The 14108-nt window shown below is 43.5% G+C and overlaps 1 protein-coding gene across 1 annotated transcript in view; it reads left to right on the plus strand.

Annotated features, from left to right (window-relative positions):
• The first annotated feature begins 554 nt into the window (after window positions 1-554).
• Window positions 555-14108, plus strand: part of LOC100647577 (RNA-binding protein MEX3B) — a 73497-nt gene continuing 59943 nt past the window's right edge. Inside the window, exon 1 of the mRNA XM_003396137.4 lies at window positions 555-2054. Coding sequence (XP_003396185.1) covers window positions 1754-2054 — 301 coding nt within the window. The 5' untranslated portion in view covers window positions 555-1753. The remainder of the gene's footprint in view (window positions 2055-14108) is intronic.

Genomic DNA, 14108 nt, shown 5'->3' on the forward strand with positions numbered 1-14108 from the left:
AAGCTAGATTAAACAAATACTGGAACTGTCAAAAAGAAAGGGGCTATATTCGTTAATTAAAACTGCAATCAAACAAAGCTGAAGGTACAGATATTGACGGTGAGTAATTAAATTAACCGAAACAACATCGACGGAATGAAAGTGCATCCCTTGATCATGGCGTCTCGCGTTATCACGAAGAGATGGAGCTGCGATCCCAGGGCAGCCCCGGGCTCGCAAACACCGCCGTTGGAAATCGGTGGTGCAGCCGGTGCTTCAGCGGAGATCCATAGGGAAACTTGACGAAGAGGCGAGAGAGCACGAGCGGTAACACGGAGGGGGTTGCAAGCCGGTAGGGACGAGTGCACGCGCCCGTATCTGGAGGCAAACGAAGTGCGGCGCTCTCGGCCGGTAGATGCGCTGGTACTTTGTGCGCCGGTTGGCCGAATGTGGTGGGGAGGGGTGGTACGGTGCCACGTGACCGTGTTGACCAATCAGCAGGACGCATAGCCGGCGTCCGGCACATGGCGGCGCGCCGGCTTTAGCACCCGCAGTCGCAGTACGTCGCAGTCAGTCGCAGTGGTAACACGAGCGAGAGGGTAGTTGCACGCGCCTGCCTTCGAAAGGAAAGATCGCGGTAAGGGGGAGAGAGCAAGAGAGAACGCAAGTGAGCGGACAAGATAAAGAGAGAAAAAGGAACGAAAGAGAGAGCGCGGCGCCCCTTGCCTCCGTTTTCAGTGCTTCAGTCGCGCGACGACGCTCTCGGACGCTTCAGTCAGTCGGTCGGTGACGAACCTCCCAAACGTGATACACGCGCCGTTACGTTACGTTACGTTAGGTCGTTCCGTCGAAGGGGAGAACGAGAGCGAACGAAACGGGGAGAGAAATACCGAAAGGAGTAGACGAACGAACGAAATAACATTGTATCGGTAAAAAACAGATACGCGAACAAAAAAGAAATAAAAAAAGAAACACGAACATCGCGAGCGACGATTTTGACGGCTGCAAGTCGCGCTCTTAAATAACACGAACCTCAAACGAACACACAGTTCCAACCAGTGCGAATATCGAGAAGGCCACTTTCGTAGCACGGCTTTTGCACGCGGTGAAAGAAAGCGCGCGAGTGAGAGAGACTGAACGACGAGAAAAAGACGTGCTGATTGTGGACACGAGATTACGACGAGTAGTAGCCCACACGTTTCCAGTGTACGAATAACACTCACGCTGTGCGTTGCTCGTACACGCGCACGGCACAGAGGACCCGGACGAAAAAGGAAGAAGACAAAGAAAACGATCACCGGCGAGGCGACGATTTTATTTTTGTACGGTGCATCGTTGTTTTTCCTACGAACATTAAACGCTTCGTGACCGCGTACGGGAGAAGAGTAGATCGCCCGATTTTCTTGGTGTAGCAGCCACTATAGTCCTCGTCCTAAATAATACAGTGTGTGTAGTGTGCACGCGCGCGCGCGCTTATGTTTCGTTGTTTTTCGATCGTTTCAAGTTAGGCTCTGTCTACGTAGAACCCGTCTCCGATCAACATCATTCGGCCATTACTCTACAATTCAACTCATAGTAAAGTATTACAGAGAGAAGGAATTAGGGAAAGAAGGGAAAGACACGGGCTGTGAAGAAAGAACTGAAACTATATCATAATCGAAATAGTGAAAAGTCGGTGAATAAAGAAACTGTGATTTATACTATCTGTGCGAACGTATCAACGTACGATTGACTTCACCGGTGCGACACAACGCGATTATTTTAGTCGAGCAACATGCCAACAAGTTTGTTCAGCGAAATGGATCGTGGGGCGAATGGCGGTGGCACCGCTTCCCTCGAGGACCAACGAGCCCTGCAATTGGCATTAGAGTTATCTATGCTCGGTCTCGAGGGTACTCCCGGATGCCCGGGCACTGGCACAGGAACCGGCACTGGAACGACTAACGATCCGGATCCTTTGCAAACAACACCAGCAGGCGTTTTCGAGGAAGCACGCTCTAAGAAAAGTCAGAATATGACCGAATGCGTACCGGTACCTAGCAGCGAGCACGTGGCAGAGATCGTCGGCCGACAAGGTAAGAGCGCGAACATAACCTCCACATCTCTTGCAAACTGGCGGATTTCCTTCCTGCGATCGTTGAACATTGTTCTTTACGCGTTACAAAGTAATCAATACAGTCACAAATCTAACACATACTCGAAAAAATTGATAACGATTTATCGACGAACGATAAATTTTATAGCCGAAAAGTAAACGTAAAGCGTTTAATCTCGATAAATTGTGATTATACGAGGGCTTAGCGTAAGGGCCTTGGAATCACTTGAATCACATATAACTGCATGACAACAATGAAATTCGTTGTACTCTTTAGCAGATATACATAGAAATTCCACGAATGCGTTGAAAACTTTTGGTAGGTAATTTTATATGTGTATGGGTGAACGTAAAATATTCTTCAAAGGTCGTTCGATAAGTGTTGAAATGGTCGTGAATAATGTTGTCGAGTTAGTCGTACTGTAACATGTTTACGTAAGTTGAATTCACGTAGTACGTTATTTTGCATTTCTCGTTACCGGAATCTGTCGCGTATAGCACCACTGACAGTTCATTGGCACGGGCGTGAGCGTGGCGCGAGAAACGCGGTATCAAGTAATGGTGCAATTAAACCAATCTAACTTCGAAAAGCAAATTTATTTTGAAGCTCGGTGGAACGTCGTACAGTGAACCCTGTCGTAGGTCGTGGTCGTTCATCGGCTACCTTTGCGATCAGCCTAGTTACGTTTATCTTTGTTCCGTGATATGTATAGAAAAGAGGAAAAAAATGTAGTTAGAAAATAAAGATAAGGAAAAAGGGAACAAAAAGCTGCACATAGAAGCAAGTTTAACTTACAATTTGTTGCGATGTTGCGTATCGACCTCATAAATAAATAAAGAATGATTATACATTGCGGTTAAGTGTTTCGAGACCGATGACATTTTCGTAACCTTCGCTAGTGTGCACAAGCGTTCCTTGGAACGTTAAAATCGAGCTCGTCGTTCTTTTATCCGTGCCGCAACCGTCTTGGTATATTCTTTTCTTTTTTCTACACCCAAGTTTCCAAGAAAGGTGTCAAGAATAGCGACGTCATACTTTAAACGATGCTGCGATGTCGCTGCATCTAGAAATTCGCATGACACGCGTTAATGGATATAATATCACGCCAGATAAGAAATGTTTTGCTTGCTATTCAACGTGTCTAAAAAAAAAAGAAGATCAATTTGTTAATAATGATCTATATGCATGATATGCGAAAGTAATTGATTACAGGCGTTTGATTTATTGATATATCGTGTTAGTTTTACAGTTTACTAAACGAGTAAATGGTAATTATTGTTATCTCGTTGCGTCGCGATTTAACAATGTTTATCGTGGTTGAAAGCTGGCCGCTCGTTAAAGGACACGAAACGTCGACAACCGTTAAACTTAGAGAATTCCAAACAAAACGTTAGGCTGGAATCTTTACGAGCACCTTCCTTCTTTCCAAATGTCAAAGCACGGTTGTTACAAATAAAAATAACAGACACGTACGTGACACAGACGCTACGCACCTACTTCCGACCTTTTTATACCGCGATGCCCACCGGTAAGTCGCGGTCAATAACTTAGCGTCTTTCGTTTCGACCATTCTGAACGACGTGAAATGACAATTTTCGTTTTTTTATAATCCGTGTTTCATTGAGCATGCGAGAAGTAAAGGATCTTTCTCGCCGTATAAGGTCAGTCATGGCTAACGAACGCATCTGTGTTCTTTCTACGATGTGCACCGTGAAAAGATAATCTTTCCATTGAATAGCAAAACAGTTGCTTTTGTCGAACGAATTTAAACCATGTACTAACAGGACACACAATATATGTATATACAGCATCGTTCGTTTTATAAGGCGTTTCGAAATTGAGAAAACTTAGAGCGCCGCAGCGCGGCGCCACGTGGCTCGCCATTTAAATCTTAACATCTGTCAAAGATCGCGCGCATGATAAATAATCACGTAACTCCGTTCACAGTCATCAATACCGTGCCTATACTTTATCTACGTTCGTGAGACTCGTGCTTTTACCGATTAATGTCTAAGGTTAGAAACGACTCTTTTCGCTCGAAAGTGCTTACTCGTACTCTCTGTGTATTTTTATTTTTGACCTATCTCGATGCGATTTTACACGCTATTGAAAAGTGGAAAAGAAAGGAAGAAATGTTCTTTAGTTTGATCTTTGTTGTATATTTGATATTCCATGATATAAGTTCGATGGAATACAAAACGCGTGCAAATACACACGGAAGGAGCGCGTCTATCGATAGCACGTGCCATAGATCGATCATCTACAGCTCGTTCTCGACCACCTCCACCGCATCTGTCGTCACGTAGAAACGAGCGAGCGCAATTTACCTCGCACGATACACTTTTGCAAATTCGAAATTGGCCGCTTGCCAGTCTACGGTTGACATATTATTCATGCATTCATCGACACTTCGAGTCAATAAAAATACTAAGTTGGTCTTCCATCCCTGTTCTCTTACGACTAAACATTCTATGTAATATTCCTATATGCAATAACTTTATTAACAACGCTTGGCTATCCAGCGTTGATTACAACGATTATAAGAATCGATCAATCGGATAAAGTAGTGTGTATCTAGTCCTTGTTTTTCAGCCGAGTTCAATGTCTCGCGTGCCTTATTACACCGATGTTATTTTGCTACGGCTCGCGAGAAGAGAGCTGCTCGGCCCCGATATCTGGTCGATAACGTTTTATTATATCTGAATATAACGTACCTGGCAACGCCGTCGTTCCAGCGATGCCTAAAGCATTCCTCGATAGGAGGGAAAACGGTGGCGTGTAAAAGGAAGCCGTATGGTGCTCGTCGCTCATCACGTGAAGCGCGCTAATATTGACCGTCCAATAACATTAGACTCGGACACTTAGAACGGTGTCAAGACTATTCGTGTTTTAAATTCAGAACCCGCTACGGATTTCCGTACGTGCTTATCGTGTCTTCCGTTCGGCCGGGCTTTCTCGCATCCTCTTTACATGCCGTAATCTTCAGATTGAGAACCGCTGGCGTGTCGTGCGACCGAAACGCGCGCGAGTAAGCACTGACTCGATGCTTCTGCGTGGCGTACGCAGCGCGTACTCATCGAACGATTACGCCGTACCTACGTTTAGATCGATATTCTCATTTATTATATATTACGAGGCCGGTATTTTTACCACGTGAAATTAGTCGTTGGTATTTTTTTAAATCAGCCAACACTCGTATAGAACCATCGATTAGAAGCAAGGTTACGTCTATAATAATAATATAACGTGCAGAATCGTTTATCTGGAAATTTATTCTGGGCACTGTACTATGCAGAAAATTATATGATGAAGCACGGGGTATAATATAAAGAAATCGTAACGCTAATCTCGGATTCCTCGTTGACGTTTCCAATCATTTTCCTCGAACAGACACGTATAGTTGTGCATTATGATTTTCCTTTCTTACATAAAATCCGTTCGCTTCCTGCTTTCCCAACCACTCCACCCTTTGACGGGAGCGGGGTCGGGGTTGCGGATCTACATACGTCCACGTAGCTGTTTTCTCTCTAACGTTGCATTGTGTCTCGTAGACCGGGCTACGAGCCTTTTTTCCAGCGGCTGCAGTCCGCTCGGAACCAGTTTAACATACCTGGCATGAATCATTGCTCTAGCGCGACTGGGTTCCAGCACTCTCGTACGCCTAAATTTCTCGACGGATGCAGAGAGTGTCTTTAGCGTGTATGCCTAATACGTTGATTTCTCAACGTATGACTTGTGTACGTGCGTCGTGTATCAGCGCCCATGATGACGATCAAGCGTCTATCTGAACCGATCATTCGGTTTTAACGGGAAGATCGGATCTTTCTGCGGAACGTAATCGTGTCGATTCGATAATGATGTCTAATGAGTTTGATACGCCGTTCCATTATGAGGATGTGGCTATTTGTTGAGCATTTTCGCTCGATTCTCGCTCCTTCTCTCCCTCCCCACCGTCCATCTTACTCACGCTCGCGCTCTCTGTCTCATTCCGTCGACCAGTCGGTCCGCCGCGCTGTTCTGCTGATTCTCTTGTCCCCACCATCGTCGCTCCGAGATCTCTGTCTCTTTCCATCTTTCTCATTCTCTCGGGCCGCTCTCTTTCTGGCTCGCTCTCCTGGACCGGAAGTTGTAATGAGCGACTCCGTCGTCAGACTCGTCGCCTCGTGTCGCATCGCGGCGAACGATGACGTTACTTTGGAAACATCACGGCTGGTTATCCAGGTCGTTAGCTGCAGCGTCGCGTAACCGGCGCGACGCGAACTGTGGCGCGCGCGATGCTGCGTGTTGCCGCTGCTGCTGCTGCTGCCTCGTCGCGATGAGAAGGAAGAAGCGTTTCGCTATTAACCGTCCCTCGATTCTGTTAAACGTGACGCACACACGTGCGCAAACGTCGCCGTACGCACGGCACAACAGCACCGGTTATATACACGAGATCCAGCCTGCAAATAGGACCGCTCGAAGCGCGAAACTTTCTCCGTCTTTGCTGGAAAAGCAAAGAGGCGACGCGTGCCAGCTGCTAGAGGACAGTTTTGTTTGTTTAACGAAATAGGCGAACGTGGTTATCGAGGCTGGTTTATTTGTAGCCGGTACACGAGATAGAAGCTCGAACGTGTGTAGTTGTTATTCGTCGCGCACATAACCGTAACACGAAGGAAATGTCGTTCGATTGTGTGTATATGCCATGAGTACAGAACGACGACGTGTTCCTGACTTCTGTACAACGTTTAATGTATCGTTTCCCAATGATACGTGAAAGAAACATCAGTAGAAATTCGAATGGCAGGAAGAGAAGACATTTTTTTATCGTGACGGCAGCACGTGCCCGATGCTACCGCCAGCTTACTTTTTCCACCGAAATGGAAGATTTGTGTCGACGATGAAACCGTGTTAATAGACCCATACTGGCCCTACCGCTGTTCACGCGCCTTCGTAAAAAGCTGCCCATGAGACGGGAGAATCTTTTCTCAGTATTTTACGACTTGTTCGCTTGGTATGGTCAAACGCTACATAAGTTTCGAGATAGGGGGAGGAGCGGATCCTGAAAACGTTAGTGTATAGGACTTTTATTTGCTCTTCACAAATTTATAATGGTAAACTCACGCGTGTTGTTCTCTATAAGTCGAATACTCTTCTAAAAGAAATCTCGTGGTATCAACTAACGTCTCTGAAAAATATCTATCTTCGTATTCTTTCTATTTGTATTATACATTTAATTCCATTTGTTATAGTCATTTCTCAAGTAGATCAAGTCGCGTTTGACCACAACCAAAAAACCAACTGTCTCCTTTGAAAACGTCGTAACGGTCATTATTGCGGTTCCTTGTTATTCATAATAATTCCGGTGTAACGCGATGACAGAGAGATATACATGTGCCCAGGAAGAGGAAAGGCGCAATTATGTTAAAAATTGTTTCGAACACAAATGGACGCACGATTTCAGACCCATACACGGGCCTTGGCCATGATCGTTTTCGAAAGTTCGTCCCTTTTCCTTCGGCCGCAACATCGGCCACAAAATTAAGAGTTTCCGCCGGCGAGAAGAATTTCAAAGCTGTGAGAGAGAAAGAGAGCTCTCCTTTAAATGCACCGTCGTCATCGTCGTCGAATTTCTTTCTTTCGTCGCTAACGACACACTTCGTCACGCACGGCGATTGTGCCTCGACATTCATCTCGTTCCGTCGGTTCTCTCGAGGCCGTGGAATCGTTCGCCCGTTCCTCCTCGGTTCAATTTGCGGCCGACGATGTCGAAACTTCCCGCGCTTTCTCCGTCCGTCGAAACCTTGAGCTTCGTCACCGACATCGAAGAAGGATGAACGAGATCTCGGATTCTCGAACAGTGGCTATTCGATCTTGTACATACAACTTCTTGAAAACGCTGCTCGAGTGAAGTAACTTGAACTTTTCTGCGTTCCTTTTGAGATGTCCCTCAAGAAGAAAGGAAAACTGGAGAAAATCGGTAACACGCATACTGACGATAGAAGTGGTAGTAATATAGTAACGACTCATGATAGGGTACGGTGGTTGTTGCCTTTGTTGGTCTTCGAAGCAGCTGCCGACCCACACCGGGTCTCTTTCCGTTCTCATACTCGAAACTCGATCGACACTTAAGCCTTAGGGAATGAGAGGCCGAGGGGACGAGGAGTATAAAATGCAGGAGGTAAACGATAAATATCGTGGGTAAGAAAAAGAAACGAGCTTAAAAGGGAGAGAATTCGGTTGGAGGGGATGAGAATGTGATAGAAACTGTCGACGATGCATTTCGAAGGACCAAATCTGCGTTGGTTGAGAACCACTCGCGGGCCAAAGTGCCCCCGCCTAGCAGATGTTTACAGCGCGTTGGCTGAAATGAGCGGTTTTTCTCTTTTTTTATTTATTCTGTCTGCCATGTGCAACGACTACCCTCAACCAGAGGTCGCTGCCTCCCAAACCGCCCTTTGCTATCTTCACGAACTTTGTTTCTTCTTTTAGATATTCACGTGTGTTCGTTGTATATATGAGTGGCCCTCGTGCGTGTGTGCTCGTCTTACCAGGTTCTCGTTCGAAAAATCTCTGAATGCGTAATTTCCATCAGCTTATCCCGTAATTTATCGTCGCGGCTTTCTCAATTCGGCACGATTTCATTGCGGCTGCATGATTCAGTTGCGCGTAACGCGTGACGAGGACACGCCGACTAATATAATACGGTGATGAGAGTTTGATAAGGGGATGCGGGCCGGGGGACGGGCACAAGAGGAGAACGAGACACGGGGACCAGGAGGTTTCCAAAGCGGCAGAGACGCAAATTTCATTGAGTGCAATTATGCATACCACATAATTTACCGTCGACCGGCCGGCAGCCGGTGAATTCTTTCAGAATCGAGGCCCGTCACGAGCCACGGCTCCGGCCACGAAATATTATTCTCTGATAAAAAGCGCGACGACGCGCATGTATAATTATAATACAAGCGTACAGAAGCACGCTCTACACACCGGCCGGTCCCCGGTAATTGCGTTCTTTTGCATCTGCTCGAAAGCGAGTGTGCACGACCTTGAATTAAATTATGCTGCACGCGACTTTTATTACATTCCCATTCAAATGACATCCGCTAATAGGGACGTTAAACCTCATCGTAGGTCAGGTGACCACGCGTCTTGCCCTGTCTAGCGAATTTTCGTGGAAAACGTGTCATTGGTTCTTTCCCCTGACTCGTTGTATCCAATCTGTATCATAAATATACCTTGCTTAAAAATATTAGAAAATCGTTGCTATGAAGGATTTCAACGAAGTAAGAAAACCAAAGGAAAGAATTCCTCTTAGGTTTGATAGATTTATATTTTTCGCATAATGGTGTGACTTTAACGCAATCATTAAAGAAATATGTACAAATGTATGAAATGGATATAATGATTAAAGTACTGTCATGTACGATCCTCTAATTGTTTCGAAATATGTATATGTATGTACACTGGAATTCCATATAATTTGTAAGATTAGTAAAGTGTAATAAAATAGAATCAAAATAAATTGTATAATAGCAAAGCGAAATTTCAGATTAAACAAACTCTTGCTGATTAAATCCACTTATATGAACGTGGATATCTGTTATGTCAATGAAAAATTATAGGTGGCAGAAGTTGCCAATATGAATTCCAATTACATATATATATATATATATATATATATATATAAAGTACTTGTCTGCTAACAGATTCATATAAACGGAATTCTATCGTACTCATACGTGGACCAATCTCTTTTACTATTTGGAATGAAAAGATTTCGTCAACACAATCTACTAACAACTGATCGATAGATTCTCTCTCAATTTGTATGGTTCCCTTCGATCGGATCTGTCAGGTAACGAATCTCGTTGATGCCGGGAGACAGGATAAGATAGAATTTCGCTTCTGGGAGGGTCGAGAGGTTCTCCCAAGCCATCGGAAGTGGAAAATGTCTTTGTTTATTGCACACTAGCACAGGCTGTGGGGCCAATACTCGAGGATACACAGGGCGATATCGAATATCCAGCGAACGACGTGCACACGAGTGGCCCGACGAGGGTTCACCTAACCTCGTGCTCGATGCTTTTCTCTTTTCCTCTACTGATGGCCTTCCTTCTCTCTACACCAGCGCCTCCTCCTCTTCCTTTGTCAGACCTTTGTCCCGTCTCCTTTCTTTTCCTTTCTTTATCATGGGACGGTATAGTAGCAGCCGGTCGAGCGCGTCGTAGCGCAACCATATACCAGGTCTCTGGTCTACGTAGTCGGGCTTGGCGAAATTCCACCACGGTATAGCGTCACGCGTCGTATGCAACGATTATTCGTCTGTAAACGAGCGATTTCCTTGCAAAACGCCTCTACGTGGGATGATTTTGCAAATATGTATATCATGGTAGGAGGACTTAACAGTGTAACTGATCGGCGTTTCTGTTCTTACCAAGTAGTACTTGTTCCTTTCGTTCGTTGCTACGTACTACGTTATTCAAGTCTCTCTATATACTTACGTGGCGTAGTTTGATTTCCTTTTTCGTCGCCTGCGCATGTACAGAAAGACGATGGCCACCGGTCGACGGTGTGCATTTCTGTACCGTTAATGAGAAACATCGCGTAGAAGATCGTGATTCCACGATGCACGTATATTATCGAGTTTCGACGCATTATTCCATGCGTAAAAGCGACCGCGAGACCGCCGGCCCTTTATGAAAAGAGTACAAACAAGTGTTATTCGAGCATCGAACAACTTTTCGGTCTCCCCTTTTTTTCTTTTCCTTTTTCTTCTGCCTCTTTACTTTTTTTTCTTCTTTTCCCGTTGCTGTTCTCTCTAACCGTACGTACAACGGTGTACATCCTTTCCCCGATGCAGCACGCACGAGTATCCGATTATTCGAAGACCGCACACGTCCCGAGAGGAAGTGGTTCGCAATCGACCCACCTACACTCTTTCTCTCTCTCGGGTACTCTCTCTTGTTTAATGCGTGTGTTACACGTACATGGGACGGCAAGGCGTAAGCATATGCACGAACACAGACGGCCCGAGAGTCTCTCTCGCTCCATTTGGCCAATCCGCGTCCCGTACACTCGGCTCGCAACAATGCACCCGACGTGGCACTTCCGTCCGGACGAGGAAAGCGTCGTCGCAGCGCTGTCAGTCGAATCGCTCCCTCCGATCGACACTGTGGAATTCGATCCTGGGAACCTTGAGACACGAAAAATTTTTCTTCGCCTACCTTCGGTTTGGTACCTGTGGAGCTTCGTATCTTTGGAACGCTACACGTAGTCCATTAGTCTTCGAATTGTAAATATTTATAATGTACCGTTTTGATTTACTTCGTAAAATCCTGAAAAGGGAAACACGAAATGGAAAATTGTACCGTTTTATCATACGAAGGATCGGTAGGAAAATGGTATAAATGTATTTTTTTTAAAAAGGAAATAAGTATAAAGAACGATGCACGATATGTATTACTTGTAGGATTTTGTTAGAAATTTCAATATTTCAGTATGAAATAGACAAATTTCGACATTTTTGGAGCTACTTCGTACTATCATAGTTCGAGACTTTGAAACAAACCATTTCCTGTAATGGAATTCAATCGAAGATTTGTCGCTTGTATCATTTCTTTTACGAACTCTTCATATACTCGTACAATAATATTTCGAATTTGAAGACAGTATTATTTGAGTATGAAGACAGCAGGATACAATAGATTTATGTGCAATTGGTATAATTTATTAAATTTTTAAATGAATATTACGAAAGATTCCTAATATATTTCTGGTTAGCAAGAATCAATGTTTTTTTTACTATATTAAATTAAGTTCTTGTTCTAAAACTCGATGTTTTTTATACATAATATCTCCTTGCATTAACGATAGGAAGGGAAATATTAAAGATGAAAATAATCAATTTGTTTATTTGATTAAGGGATTGAAAGACAAAAACTAATACCAAATATATGAGACATAATCACGATGTAAATATAGTGGAAGAATATTTCATATGCAAAGAAGGAAATGATACTAAATGTATCTTATCTAGGTAGTATCTTATCAAGGCCTCGTGTCAGAGAACGCAGAAGTCTTATCTTTAAGTCGGTACAACTAGCTTACATATAATCGATTTCTCTTGAAGTTCATGGAAAAACTTGTTCCGAGCTAATGCTACATCATGTTGACATTAATTAAGGGCGAGTTAATTGACCCCCTATTTTTTGTCCTTATACAATTCTATTTAAGTCAAAATAATTTCAAGAAAGTTGTATGTTTCGATTTTGTTACTATGTTGTAGTTCTTATTGCTATGAAATAATTATCTTAATTTATTATTCGATTTTTTACTATAACAATAATTTTAATACTCTTATCCTATCTTTAATACTCTCATTTTGATCACCATTTATCATAATATTGCAATAAGAAAGGAGATATTTCCTACGAAAATGATAATAAGTACCATATAAATAATAGCATGTAACACATAAAAGAAAGTTCCTTTCTTATTGGAAATATTCTTATTGGAAATTTTGTGTTTTTTTTAATTGCAAAATCAATAAATAATGGCTATAATTATGATTCATAACACGGAATAGAGTTGTTTATATCCTTCTTACTACAACGTCAATAATAAAACAATAAAAAATGTAATTATGTAATTACCTTTATGGTATTTAATCATTTGCCTATGTTTCCAGAAAAACACAAAATCAGCACGAGATAAAGGAAACGCGCTGCCAATCAGTCTCAACAAACCATGACCATGTAAAAAGCTAAAAAGGATACATACGAGCATAAACGATCGTAATTAACCGATACACGATGAAAACGAGAAATGGTATATAACAAGATTCGTGTATCTAGTAGACTAAGATCCAGTTTCGATGGCGTACGCACAGCAGCCATGCAAAAAGGCTGGGCAGAAACTCGTAGACCTCACGTGGCGATTTCCGGCGAAGCTGCGAGAATGAATTTTCTCGCCGTTCAAGGAAAAACCTCGACCTCGCTCCTCGGTCGACCTTTCCATCCTGGGCGAACCGTGTGAATGTCGAGTGTATGGTAGCAGCGCGGCGAGCACACAGCATCGAGTAAAAGAGTAAAAGAGAGAGAAAGATATACTGCGCTGTGAGCCTTCGTAGTACGTCGAACTGTGACGTAGTCGCCGGTGCGTGTCCTAGGTCAAGATTCAAGACTGTGTCTACTGCGCTGGTCGACCGTTTCTTTCTAGCCGAGGCTGGGCTTCATCCTTTCGCCTTCGTTCGCGCCTGTATGCGTGTGCAGCGACTGTTCTGTCTCTTCCGTGACTATCGTGCGTCTCTGCAATTGTACAAAAGCTTTATCTACACAAACCGACGGAACTATTTGCCCAGCTGTAGATATCTTTCATGAATATGTTACGGATATTGTACGAAGCATTTCGTATTATCATACATTGGTCAGTCAAGTTAGTCAGTCAATTATCTATATCAATTATTCACCGCATTGATAAATTTTAATATTCAGCGGGAAGCATTTTTAACACTTATCGTACGCTTAAGATGGCTATTATTCATCTTTTTATCAAATATGTATCTCATAATTTCTATACATCTATATACATTTTCAGGTTGGTTTTTAATTTGATCGACATAATCGTGACAAATAGTCGTGTCTCGTTAAAATGCCAATGAAATATCAAAATATTTTATATAACAGGTTATATGAACACTTGAATGCAAATACTTTCGTAAGCCAATGTACTTACTTGTACGAGGAATCGGAGGATCGCGCGTTCAACGTGCAAGCGCACAGTGACTCGCGAGCGGAGTACCTTGCTCTTGCTCATTCGCCTGCTTTCTTTCTTCCGTTTATTCTTCGTGTTCATCTTGCTTCCTCTCATACTCTGATCTTCCTTTTTCCCCTCTATCTTCGTTTCTTCTTCGTCGTGTTCTTCGTCATGTTCTTCGTCCATCGTGTAAGGCTCGTCAGTCCACTCTCGATCTCGAAGAAGCAAATCGTGTCCCAAAGTTTTTTGCTTCAGTTTAATGAAATTATACGGACCACGAGATCGACCGCGAGTTGT

This window comes from Bombus terrestris, chromosome 6 (genome assembly GCF_910591885.1).
Source record: "Bombus terrestris chromosome 6, iyBomTerr1.2, whole genome shotgun sequence".
Lineage (NCBI taxonomy): Eukaryota > Metazoa > Arthropoda > Insecta > Hymenoptera > Apidae > Bombus > Bombus terrestris.